Here is a 13570-nt window from a genome sequence, read left to right on the forward strand (position 1 = left end):
TTTTAAATAACTGTTTTTAGTGTGAATATTGTAAAATGTCATTTATGTCTGTGATGCACAGCTGTATTTTCTGCATCATTCCTCCAGTCTTCAGTGTCACATGATCTTCAGAAATCATAATAATATACTGATTTGCTGCTCAAGAAACATTTCTGATTATTATCAATGTTGAGAACAGTTGTTCTGCTACATATTTTTTTTTTTTTTGTGGAAACGGTGATGCACTTTGATAATAAAATACGACCGTTTTAAACAATCTCAAATATTGACTTCCGCATCTTTGAATTTGAACACACAGGACACATATAAATAAATGGTCCTGCTCCAAAAATAAACACTCATTGAACGGCAAAACCTCGGACAGTGAGACTGGAGCACTTCCAGGCGCAGCCGGAGCATCGGTGTGAGCAGACTTCAGCATCTGTCTGCACTTCATCAATCACTGTTAGCAGCTCGCGTCTGGAGAGCTGCGCTCGTGGCCCTGTCATATCCGCTAAGAAGAGATGTCTGCATCACCTACAAATGCAAACCTTACAGAAAGTCTTTTGTTTTTCAGTAACAGAGTTTCCTGTAAGTGTAATGCAATATAAATCCCTTTGTGAGTTTGCAGTGCTACACTGTAACTGTCAGTCGACAGTGATGTGAGACATCAGAAGAGTTTCTACACAAACCAGAGACGTTTTCTTTGAGGAGGCAAGAGATGCAGTGCTTATTACTTTACCTCAAATAGAAGATAAACAATAATTTATATATATATATATATATATATATATATATATATATATATATATATTTTTTTTTTTTTTTTTTTTCAGTAGGGATTCATTAAATTGATTAAAAGTGACATCTATAATGTTACAAAAGATTTCCATTTCAAATAAATGCTGTTCTGTACTGAATCCTGAAAAAAAATATCACCGTATTCAGCAGCACAACTGTTTTCAACATTGATAATAACAAGAAATGTTTCTTGAGCAGTAAATTAGTATATTAGAAGGATTTCTGAAGATCATGTGACACACACACAAAAAAAAAAGTAAAGTTATTTTTAAATACATGTTAACTGGAATCAAATAATATATATATATATATATATATATATATATATATATATATATATATATATATATTTTTTTTTTTTTTTTCAACTACTTAACAGGGCAACATTTCTAATGTATCTAAATTAACTAAAACAGAAAAATGTATTTAAAAAAAACTACTAAAAATAACAATAGCACACAACAACAACAAAAAAAAACTACTACAACTTTAACCAAATTTAAAATGAAAAACTAACTTGAAATTTAAATAAAAACAATTATAGCACTGTGACTGAAGACTGGCTGCTGAAAATTCAGCTTTGTCACCACAGGACTACCGTATTTTTCAGACTATAAGTCGCACCTGAGTATAAGTCGCATCAGTCCAAAAATACGTCAAAAAACATAAGTCGCACTGGACTATAAGTCACATTTATTTAGAACCAAGAACCAAGAGAAAACATTACCGTCTCCAGCCACGAGAGGGCGCTCTATGTTTATTAGGGGGAGAATACAGGAGAACTGAGCAGCATAGAGCGCCCTCTGGCGACTCTAAACGGTAATGTTTTCTCTTGGATCATGTCAAATTAATTTTGATAAATAAGTCGCACCTGACTATAAGTTGCAGGACCAGCCAAACTATGAAAAAAAGTGTGACTTATACTCTAGAAAATACGGTAAATACAATTATAAGATATATTTAAAAATAATTTGTAATAATATTAGTGTTTTTACTGTATTTTTGATCAAATTAATGACTCTTTCAAAAACACTTAACATTGACCACATAACGTTTGTACAGTAGCGAATATAAAATAAAATAAAGATTTCATGCATATTTCACCAAACTGCGAACAGAACTGACTTGGACTCTTTTCCTCCACCAGGTCACAGGCACACAGCAGATCCGAGTCGATGGAGATCGGCTTCTGTCGGATCCAGAACTTTGTGCTTGTCTTCTGATTGGTGACAGGATCAATCTCAACCTTTTCACCAGAAATTCCTGAAAAAGCGTGGGGGTTTTATCTTAGAAATCACTTATTGATGAATTTCAACTGTCTGTATTTATCAAAAAGAGTTTACATTAAAATGACGCCCAGGTTTTAAAGATTAACATGGTTGTGGGTTTATTTCCCTGTTAGTTAAATATGAAAGGAGAACCAACACTGATACTGTAGGAAACACTGTGAAATCTGGAATAATATTACAGGTCTATCTCAGAAGCACACACACACACACAGTCTATCCATAATGGATGTGACAGCTGTCAATCGTTCACATGACTTAAAAAAAAATAGCATGCAAACATCAGTGTGTCAGAAAAAAATTCCAGGCTGTCAATCGCAGTGAAATTCCTAAAGAGAGTCCCTGGCTCACACAGGCTTCCTGCGCCTGGAGCGCTGCTGTAATTGGGATGGAGCTGCGACTGGAGCAACTGTCAAGTGTGCTGGAATTTATTTGTGTGTGTTTCCACAAAATAGGACTGTGTTTGATCTGAAGACCATCTGCCAAACTTTTGTTCATGAGTTGAGTCATGTGCTTTGAGAAGGGAAGAAACTGAGAAGTCAGGAGAAGCAAAAAAGAGCTTTCTCTCTCTTTATTTTATATATATATAGATATGTGTGTGTGTGTGTGTGTGTATGTGTGTGTGTGTGTGTGTGTGTGTGTGTGTGTGTGTGTGTGTGTGTGTGTATATATACACACATATATACATACATTTATCACATATACAAAATCTTAGTTATATTATGTAAAATATCTAAATACTAATATAATTTTCTAGATTATAGTAGTATAATATAAACTATAACTATAATACACACACACACACACACATATATATAGATATATACGTAAATAATACATAAAAAAATACAATCTTCCATGTTATAACAAAAAAATAAATAAACAAAAACTACAGAACTACAACTACAGTATTTAGTATTTACAGTATTTATACTAAATTATAGTATTCTGTTAATATTATAAAGTACTGGTATTAATATCACACTATAATAATATATAAAATTTACACTACAAGAATCTACGATTAAGAAAATATTTTTGCATGCAATGTTAAAACTTAGATGTTTTATTCATACATTAAAAATTTGTAAATGTATATTTATTTATATAATATATAATTTATTTAACAAGTATATATGAGTTATTATACATTTCATAAACAAAAAAATGTATAAAAATAGATGCAATCTTCCACACGGTAAACCATAATATTTTGTTGATACTATAATAATAAAATAATATTTACTATGCATGATTAAAAGGTTATAGCTTTTCTATTTGCATTTTTATGTAATCTGTTATTATTGTATATACTATAGCATACTTTCCTAAACCATACTTTTAGAATAATACTACTATAAAATTACATACTATTATTATTCTATGCTTATATATGCTTTATAATAGCATTATTATACTACTAACATCACAGTAAAGAACTCCCTTTGTCCCTGTGAATCTGAGGAGAACTCGTGTATTGGATCTGGCAGAAGTAGAGCCAGATATTTCATCAAAGTGAAATATAGTGATTTAGAAACAGTACCTAGCTGCACGTCTGTGGTGAAGCGGAGCTTGTGGATCATGCTGATCTTGAAGGACTTGTAGTAGTGGCTGCTCAACATGTCTTGTACCGTAGTGATGTCTATAGGTGGGTCTTCCTCGGAGGTCTCCTCGCCCCGAGAACCTGCGGATGAAGACGGGACGGGGTGAAGAAGCCGATGTGTGTGTTACATGTGCATCTGTGCACTTAACATTGAATTAAATGGATGCACTTTATTGAGCATCATTAAATGTATATAAAAGGAAAAACACTTCAGTGAATGTGAAACGTTGAAAGATCATGTGCTGCAATGGCAGGAGCATCAGGAATGTCTTCAAAACTCACTGTTTTCTCGGACCAGGCAGAACTCCATGGTTCCTTGGATCTCCAGCGTACTGTCCAAATCCACCGCCACATTCGGTTCGGTCTGCTTCTCCAGTCGATACATGGGGCCTGAAACGAATTCGCATTTTATTCGCGCTGTTATGAGTTCGGTTGCACATGATCTACAAAATAAATTTCACTGCAATGGCCGAGCTCAAAGATCATTACACGCGTAATTATATTCAAAAATCACGTGTTCATGCCATTAACCCTTGTGTGACAATTGAAAAAAAGTTACACACAAGGCAAAAAACGGTCATAAACATTTTAAGCTTGGGAGCTTAGACTTAAGTTTGTTCTCGTTTTCTTCTCACATGGCAGATTATTGCTGAAGTAAAAAAAAAAAAAAATGTAAAAAAAAAATTAAAGCTGATTAAGTTGTATTTTCAACACTGTTCCAGAACAGTTCAACCCAAATATTCAGATGTGTGCAGTGCATTTTATGGAGGATGAGGTCTGTTTCCTGAACCAGTAGCCTACAGTGTGTCTGTGGCACAATGGTTGTTTCTGTAAAGTTGGGCAGTTCTAACGTTGCAAGGACAAGTCTGTTGCTTCTGACTCACAGCCTGTAAGTACGTTTTTATATTTAAATAATTTGCCAATGATGATTCAAATGCAAGTTTTGAGCAGTTAACTAGACTTGTTGTTTGTGGTTTCTCCGATCATGCAGACATCATTTTATGTTAACGATACAAATTACACAATGCATAAAAAGACAGTATAAGTCATTTTAATCAGTAATTATGTCCCCAGTGGATGCAACAAATGCCTCGTTTGTAATGGTTTTGTCTCGTCTGATGTCAAGATCGTGACGCATCTTTCTATTAAACCGGATCTTCTTAGTGAACCGGTCAAACCAGTTCAACAAAATGAACTGAATCACTTGAAACATTTCCGTCACATCCTTGAAGTATTCAGCCAAATCACAATGCACTGGATAGCTGGCCAATCAGAGCACATCAAGCTTTTTTAGAACAATGAGCTTTGTACATATCAACGCGTTTCAGAAAGGTGCATAGAGGTTAATAATAATGTACATTATATGGAATTTTTTTTTTTTTTTTTTTTTAACTTAAACCACAAACACATTGCATTACACCAAATACACAAAATAATGTTCTTTTTAGCAACATCATGTGACCCCTTTAATATTGCTCAGTGCAAACAATCTAATTTGACTTTTTATTGTCCAATTAGACGTTCTCTACCCATCTAAGACCTAAAGATAGTCAATAACTATTCCCTTGCAGGAGCAATTGATGGCTATAAATTTTTTTTTTTAAAAACCTCTGTTTATTTTTAGTCAGAAGCAAGAAAAAATGCCCAGAGGCAGGATCAAGTCTTTCCCTCTTTTTTTTTCACCAGAATAGATGGGAAAAAACAATACAGAGTAGCTGCCAATCTAAATAGGGCAAACACCGAGGGCGATATTTACCCTTTTCCAAATACCATGGTTTTCCAAAATGTCACCAGAGTCTCCGAAAGCTTACAACCTCTACGGAGAAAGAAATATGTTCAAGACAGCCTCCAGCACATGGGAGATAAAGCAGAACACAAATGAAGTCAATGAGTGTATCAATTCAGTTCTGGGCCTGACGTGCAGGAATCAGACTAAGCGTATGGAAGAAGGAGAGAGCGTCTCTCTGAATCATCCCTGAAAGGAGAAAATGTGAAAGCCTGTAACATGACGAACAGAAGACTGTAACTAATTCAGAAACACACCATTTGACCTTTTACAAGCTTTTCCTGCGACCCTGCACTGATCTCAATTAGCCAAGAGGTTATTTTAATCCATTCTATCATACATCAGGTGAAAACTGTTGGTCCGGTCACTTAGTAAAGTAACAGCACACCTCTCACTGACAAGACCCATATCAAATTTGATTTCATATTTAGAGTTTGTCTGCAAATAAATGATTTAAAAAAAAAAAAAAAATTCTAAGTCATTCAGAAATAATGCAATACCGTGCATTAGCTGCATTTATTTGATCAAAAATACATTAAAAACATAAAATTCCAGATCATATTTCATAAACAAAATTAAATGATTAAGGATAAATAACAATAAATAAAAAGAAATATGTATATATTTAATTACATTTAATCTGTTATCAAGCTTTAATTATATTTTAAATTATATATATATTTTTCTTATCATTTTATTTTACATAAAAATGTGTGTGTGTGTGTTTGTGCATATTTCATAGTGAAAAACAAATGATTAAAAGTGTAATGATTAAAGGTTCAATAGAGATCTCATGTACCAAAATTTCAGTAGTCTGTATAAATACCAGTAAAATTTCACGGTTCTCGATAACTGAACTTATTTGAAAATAAAAACAAATAAATAAATAGATTATTAATATTAATAATATTTAAGTAAACAGAACACACAAAGCTGTATTTTCAGCATCATTCCTCCAGTCTTCAGTGTCACATGATCTTCAGAAATAATTTTAATATGCTGATTTGCTGCTCAAGAAACATTTTGTATTATTATAAATTTTTAAAATAGCCAGCACAAATATTTTTTACTGTGATACTTTTTTTTTCTTCAGGATTCTTTGATGAATAGAAAATAACAGTATTTATTTGACATTATAAATGTGTTTACCATCACTCCTGATTCATTTAATGCGTTCTTGCTATATTAATCTATTCATTTCTTCTTCTAATAAAACTTTTGAACGGGTAGTGCTTATGGCAATAATAATACAGTATATGGTAATTAATTTGCATTTAATTCAACTCATGTGCAGTCACAGGTGTGTGTATATATGAAAGACTTCAGTGATCAGATTTCAGAGCAGTTTGATAATGAATCTTTAATAACTGGAGACCAGACGTACCACGTGGAGCTACAAATCCAATCATTTTGTGTGAATGCGTGTCATTAAAATATCAAGTACTAAATAAAACAGCTAATACTAAACACCAACAAATCGACACAAAAACAGCAACTGCTGAAAACCTTCATCTTTGTATAATGTCTCAATGCATGCGCCCTAAGCACATAAAGCATGACAGTCAGAGTCTGAGCTCATCTGTAGTTCACACACAGGCACACCACGTCCCAAATGTCACCAACATTTACCCTGATAAGGCTCATAGGATGCATTCAATCGTGCTTATCTCCACTAACAGACCCTCTGAGCTTTACAAACCCCAAGCCGCTCATAAAACTACTCATATTTTACAGTGCGCACACTTTCTAGTGTCCACACGTCCTACTATCATATATTCACGCAGTTTAACTCCTAAACAAACCAATACAATATGTTTTTATACCATAACTTTTTTAATTAGACTTTATTAAATATCAGTTCAAACATTTAAACTTTATTTTAGAAAATTAAAACTAATAAGCATTAAATTAACAGAAAATTATATATAAAAATAAATAAATGAATAAATAAATATGTATTATTTAAATATAAGAATCCGTTTAGTATGAATTTTAGTATGTTTTTATACTTTTAATTTATATTTTGAATTTTTGAATTTATATATCTGACCCTGGACCACAAAACCAGTTTTATGGGGTAAATTTTTCGAAATTTAGATGTATACATCAGCTGAAAGGTGAATTAATAATATTTTCATTGATTTATGGTTTATTAGGATCTGACAATATTTGGCAGAGATACAACTATTTGAAAATCTGGAATCTGAGGGTGCAAAAAATAAATAAATACTGAGAAAAATCACCTTTAAAGTTGTCCAAATGAATTCATTCAAATGCATATGTACAGTGGGTACGTAAAGTATTCAGACCCCTTACATTTTTCACTCTGTGTTTTACTGAAATCATTTAAGTTCTTTTTTCCCCTCCTTAATGTACACACAGCACCATATATTGACAGAAAAACACAGAATTGTTGACATTTTTGCACATTTCTTAAAAAAGAAAAACTGTGTGAGAACAGTGAACGGCTGGTGCAGAAGAGAGTGGACAGAGGATCTGATCGGTCTCTCGTCTCCAGCAGATAAATAATCAATCAATACTCATCTAAATGCAGATGAGAGCACGGTCCACACCATCTAACGTTTCTCTTCCGGACCAACTACCCCATCACATCCACTCAAAGTCTCTTCTGAGACACCTTCTTGGACTAAAAGAGAAACAATCACCTGAAAGATGGGATACTGGGCTGGGACAGGGCAATTCTCGAGGTTTATTTCTAATTAAATTCCCTCTGAGGGCTCTCCTGGACTGCTGTCAAATCAGTCTGTCTCTAATGAGGCTGTGCATCCGACAAAAGTCCTCTCAAACCACTGGAACTGAAGACGCAGTTATAACCGAGTGTGCTCGTGCTTTTAAGGCCAAGCAGATCATTCTCTCTCTTTTTTCTCTCTCTTATTCTCGCCATCTTTGTTGTTTCTTATAAAAAAGCTGTCAAATACTTGCATGGTTTTAAGCAGAAAGAGATGCCATCAGATTGTGTTTCCAAACCAAAATAGCATCTAACACAGGCTCACGTTAGACTATTTGTGAACTTCAAAGTGCTAAATGGTTTGAAGTGAAAGGCAAATGTCATTGTGGTGGATTATCTTTAAAATGACTACAGACGGTTTAGCTGTACTAAAATAGCACATGTTGTTTTCATGTGAGGAAAGTCATTGAAATTTCAAGACTTGACTATTTTAAAAGAGACTATAAAATAGCATCTACAAATCAAAACCAAAGATATTCGCAAGATGGCTTAAATTGCTGAAATATATCATTTTTAAATACATAAAAAAATCTTTAATAACAATAATAATAATGATAGAAAATTCTATCTTGAGAATACTTTATTTTCCTTGCTCTGTCAAGTTCTAAAATGTTTGTGTGTGTGTATATATATCTATCTATCCATCCATATCTATATAATATAAAAAATATTAAATTTATTAATTCATTTAGTATTAATAATAAAAAAATAAGCATAAAAAAACAAAACATTCTTGAATTCTGGAAATTATTTATGATTATTAAATTATGTTAACTGAACTGAAATTTATATAATTAAAATTAATAAAAATAAACATTAAAAACAATTTTTATAAATTAATATATCATAATATAATGAAATTATAATGTAAACAATTAATAAAAAATAGACAATTATCTACTAAACAAAAAAAATTGCATAAAAAAAAATCATGGAAAAATAAATAATATATTATTCATTTAATAATATTTATTTAAATTAATAAAAATATAATAAAAACAAAAAAATAATTTTAACAATTAATACACAACTTTTTTTTTTTTTTTACTAAACGTAACAAATATTTACTTTTATTTCAACTAACTTATTTAACTAATATTTTAATATAATTCAAATTTATGTAACAAAGAAAAATATAAAAAATGTTTTAGAAAACAGGGTGTCTTGGATTCACAAAGGTTGAGATCTGCTGCTACAGACAGTCAGTTTGGTGTTGATGAAGAACCATGTGATCCATACTGATGAGGCTGTGTGGATCCACACAAGACAGAAGCGAAGACTACAGCCTCTTTAAACTGACAGCGCTAGCCTCCAGCGTCCTTACTAAAGCGAACCGCTCTCGCTGCAGGCCGTGACCTCCGTGTGTGGTAAATTCAGGAGAGATGAGGCTCCAGTGGCTCTCCACACGCCATCATTTTCACTGCGTTTCATCCATTTCCTCTCTAATATACTTTTGTTCCCGCACCATTGCTTTCCATTCTTTGTGTGCACTTCTCCGTCTCCGAGTCAGTCTGCGGCTCAATCTCCTCTCCTCACCTCTCTTATCTCACGCTCCCCGGCTCATCACGGCCGTCAAAGGGGCGATCCCTTACCTGTGACTTTTAGTATTAAAGTCTCTAGTCTTATCAGATTCAGCCCTGTTCGGCGATGACAAATTAGGACGGCACATTGCCACGGATATTGGGCTAAATCACAGCAGACGGCTTCACTTACTTTCTAACTACATGCACAAAAAACTGTTCGAAAGACAATTTCAAAAGGCACCATTTGCTGAGCTCCTTCCAGCTTTTATTTTTATAAGTGCACTTATAATATTAGTCAAGGTTTCTTGCAAAAAAAAAAAAATCCAGATTTTATCATGCTGATATGTATGCAAAAGCACCAATTATATATATAAATATATAAAAATATATAATGCTAATAATATAAAATTAAGCTATGTAAATTATATAGAAAATATGTATATATAATATATATTTAGATACTAAAATCTATAAAACATTATAAAAATAGAACTATTAAAATTATAAAATATAATTTAATATAAAATATTACATATATTATAATAATGTGTAATAGAAATATTTTATATATATATATATATATATATATATATATATATATATATATAATATATAATATATAATAATATTAATATATACATAAATATACAAACATAATAAAAATAACTAGTAAAAAATACAAAATATAATGAAATATAAATTAGTTTAATGTTGTCTCGACAACTATCTGAATTAAGATGAATTATTACAATTACAAAAACTGAAATAAAAATAGATTAAAGCTATAGAAATATTTAAAACAAATAAAAATAACAAAATAGATAAAATTGCCAAAACTTAAACTAGAATTAAAATGAAAACAACAACAACAACAACAACAACAACAAAAGGCCGAAACAAAATATGAATAAATACTATAATGGTATATAAAGAATACTAAAATAACAGTGCAATATAAAACACAGCCATCTGTTCACATGAAGTGAGACGTGAATCTTTGAGATGTCTCACCTGATCCTTTCTGGGAGCCCTTCCTCTTTTTGAGGGCCTTCTGCAGAATATCCTTCATGGTCACTTTCTGGCTGTCCACTGGGATCAGGGAGAAACCATGAGCGGCGTTTCTGTGTGTGAGGAAGAAATCAGTCAGTCATTATTAAAAAAATTCTTAACGTTTGCATTCAATATGAACTTCCTGTCTAAAAGAGCATCGGCACTGATATCATGACCTTTGACCTCAGGACTGTGCTTCGAGTCTGAACCAATGGCTGAGAAAATTAGATTCAAATAGATGAACTAATAAGGCACCAAATAATTAGCTTCATGATGGGTTTAATAGGATTTTAATGGTTTTCTTAGTTCAACCAGAGGAATCTAAATAAAACTACTGGATAAAATCTGCGCTTATGGCTGCAAAGAATAAAATATCATATAGTGATAATGTGATCATACCATTATTATTGTAATATATCAGTGTATTATGGAATAATGACCTCAAATGACCAAACCTTATTTAATGCCATAAAAGAAAATAGTTATTTTCTAATAAGTAGTGTTTTTAACAAAAAAAAAATACTACTAATACTAAAAAAATAAAAATGTGTATATATTAATTTTTTTAAGAAACATTGGTACAATTTAATAATAATAAAAAAAAACGTATTTTATTTCAGTTAGTTGCCAACAGTCTAATTTTTGTTAAGTTACAGGAGGAATACTAAAATTACTAATACTAAAATTGAAATAAAATTAATAAAAACTAAAAGACATTTTCTATATGCAATAACTATTTTTTTTAAGGTTTTAAAAAAAATCAATAAAAATAATAGTGAAAAAAAAACTGAAATTAAAATAAAAAAACACTGGTGATTTAAAATATTAATAATACTATAGTAGTATATAATTATATTAAAATAACACTACTACTATGTTTCATTAAGAGATTGAAACTACAGGAAATGAGTCGTCTGACTCAAAATTACTTATACTACAAACTACTTACTAAAATTAAAATAAAAACTAAAACTAAAATAACACCAAATAATGTCTCGCATTTTATTAAGATAATGATAAAAATGAAGTAAAATTGTTATATTGTAAAGTATTATTCCAAATTTAAAAAAGCTGTTTTCTATTTGCTTTTTAAAGTTTGACGTCACGTAGCTTCCGTGTCCAAATGCTCCATCAGTTACCACGAGAAAACAACAAAAGGTGCTAATATAAACTCACAATGTGATAGAATACTAGCGAAAGTTATAATATCAACCTTTTAACTCCATACCGAAGTCCCAGATAGCCAGACAATGAAAATATAAATATAAAAAAAAATATATAAAAATTATGTGTGTTTGGGATGCTGTGAGCATGAAGACTGTAGTGTATACCGTAAGTTTGAAAGCATTTAGCTTAAATGATTAATATGAATAAACAGTGCTCATAAACAGCTGCTGAGGTCGTATTCTCAAGTGAAGCGAGTTGAGGCTTGGACCCGGAAACAGCGCTTCTTACGTCATCACTAAACAACCGAATTTGAATGTGTTTTAACCCTGTGATGCAAAGTTTTTACTCCAGTTTTTAGTGTCACATGATCCATCAGAAATCATTCTAATATTTTCAGTTCTTGACTCAATAAGAAACATAACTTGTGGATCAGTAAGCGAATGTGTCATCTGACTGATTCACTCCATGATTAAAGAGAATCACTCTGGAATAACAGTATGGCGTTACCAGTGAAAACAGAGCGGACACAATCGTATCAGAAGAAAGTCTTGCACACAGTATTGCACTCAGAAGTGGGTGGCTCGCTTTAAGAGTGCATCCTCAACACATGGGGCCGAGGGCCAGTCAACGAGTCAAACTTTGAGCACATGGACGCATCACTGTGATAGACTTGATCAACAGAACAACAACCCGAGGTCAGAAACCAGAGAGCGCACACTTTCTGGACAGAGGACTCGCTTGTCCACTTCCATTTAGCAGTCCTGACCCGTCTGCCTCGGGCCAGGGCTTCTGACAGGCTTCACATCAGGCCGGGGATCCGGCAGAAGAGGTCGTCGGCCCCGATGGCTTACTGAGGGCCCACTGAGGGCCGAGCGCTGGCTCAGTTCTCGCCCAGGGTCCTGCAGTGCCACATCAGTGGTCCTCTCATGAAGGGAGCATGCAGCTGACCCAGAGAGCTCCGAATACCAGCCCACGGCTGAAAGCTGACGAATAAAGAACAAATAACTACAGACAAAGACACGTGAAACGCAATAAAAAAAAAAAAAGTGATAAGCAGCTTGCCCGAAAAAAAAAAAAAAAAATTAAGCAAAATTTTTAATTCAAACCTTTGGAGTCTTTTTTTATTTTTATTTATTAACTTCTTTTTTAAAAAAAGTCTTTTTTGCTCACCAAGGCTGCATTTATATGAGCAAATTACCAAATCGTATTTAATTCCATAAATGTAAATCTATATGTTAAAGTATATATATACACACTTTAGCATATAGATTTACATTTATGGAATTAAATACGATTTAACTATATATATAACTATAGGAACATTTACATTATTTGACAAATTATTATTTATTATTATTTTTTATTTAGTATTACTAATACTAAAACTTAAATAAAATGAAAACTTAGTTTTTTTTAAATACTAAAATTTATATAAAAAATACAATAAAAATTAAAACCTAATATAAACATAAAAATTATTATATAAAAATATGTATATAATATGATATTATATTAATAAATACTATAGTAGTGTATAATTATAATAAAATAACACTTAAGCTTAAAACTACAGTAAAACAGTTTGCTATAGCAATATATTTAATAATATAATTTATTAATGTGATG

At 31.9% G+C, this 13570-nt stretch overlaps 1 protein-coding gene across 2 annotated transcripts in view; it reads right to left on the bottom strand.

Moving 5' to 3' along the window:
* LOC128014869 (target of rapamycin complex 2 subunit MAPKAP1) overlaps window positions 1-13570 on the bottom strand; it is a 29798-nt gene that overhangs the window by 2207 nt on the left and 14021 nt on the right. For both annotated transcript variants that reach the window (XM_052598560.1, XM_052598559.1), the window contains 4 exons: window positions 10739-10848; window positions 3952-4059; window positions 3610-3750; window positions 1906-2043 (listed from right to left, as the gene is read on the bottom strand). In XM_052598560.1, the coding sequence (XP_052454520.1) occupies window positions 1906-2043; window positions 3610-3750; window positions 3952-4059; window positions 10739-10848 (497 nt within the window). The remainder of the gene's footprint in view (window positions 1-1905; window positions 2044-3609; window positions 3751-3951; window positions 4060-10738; window positions 10849-13570) is intronic.

Source organism: Carassius gibelio, chromosome A5 (genome assembly GCF_023724105.1).
Source record: "Carassius gibelio isolate Cgi1373 ecotype wild population from Czech Republic chromosome A5, carGib1.2-hapl.c, whole genome shotgun sequence".
Classification (NCBI taxonomy): domain Eukaryota; kingdom Metazoa; phylum Chordata; class Actinopteri; order Cypriniformes; family Cyprinidae; genus Carassius; species Carassius gibelio.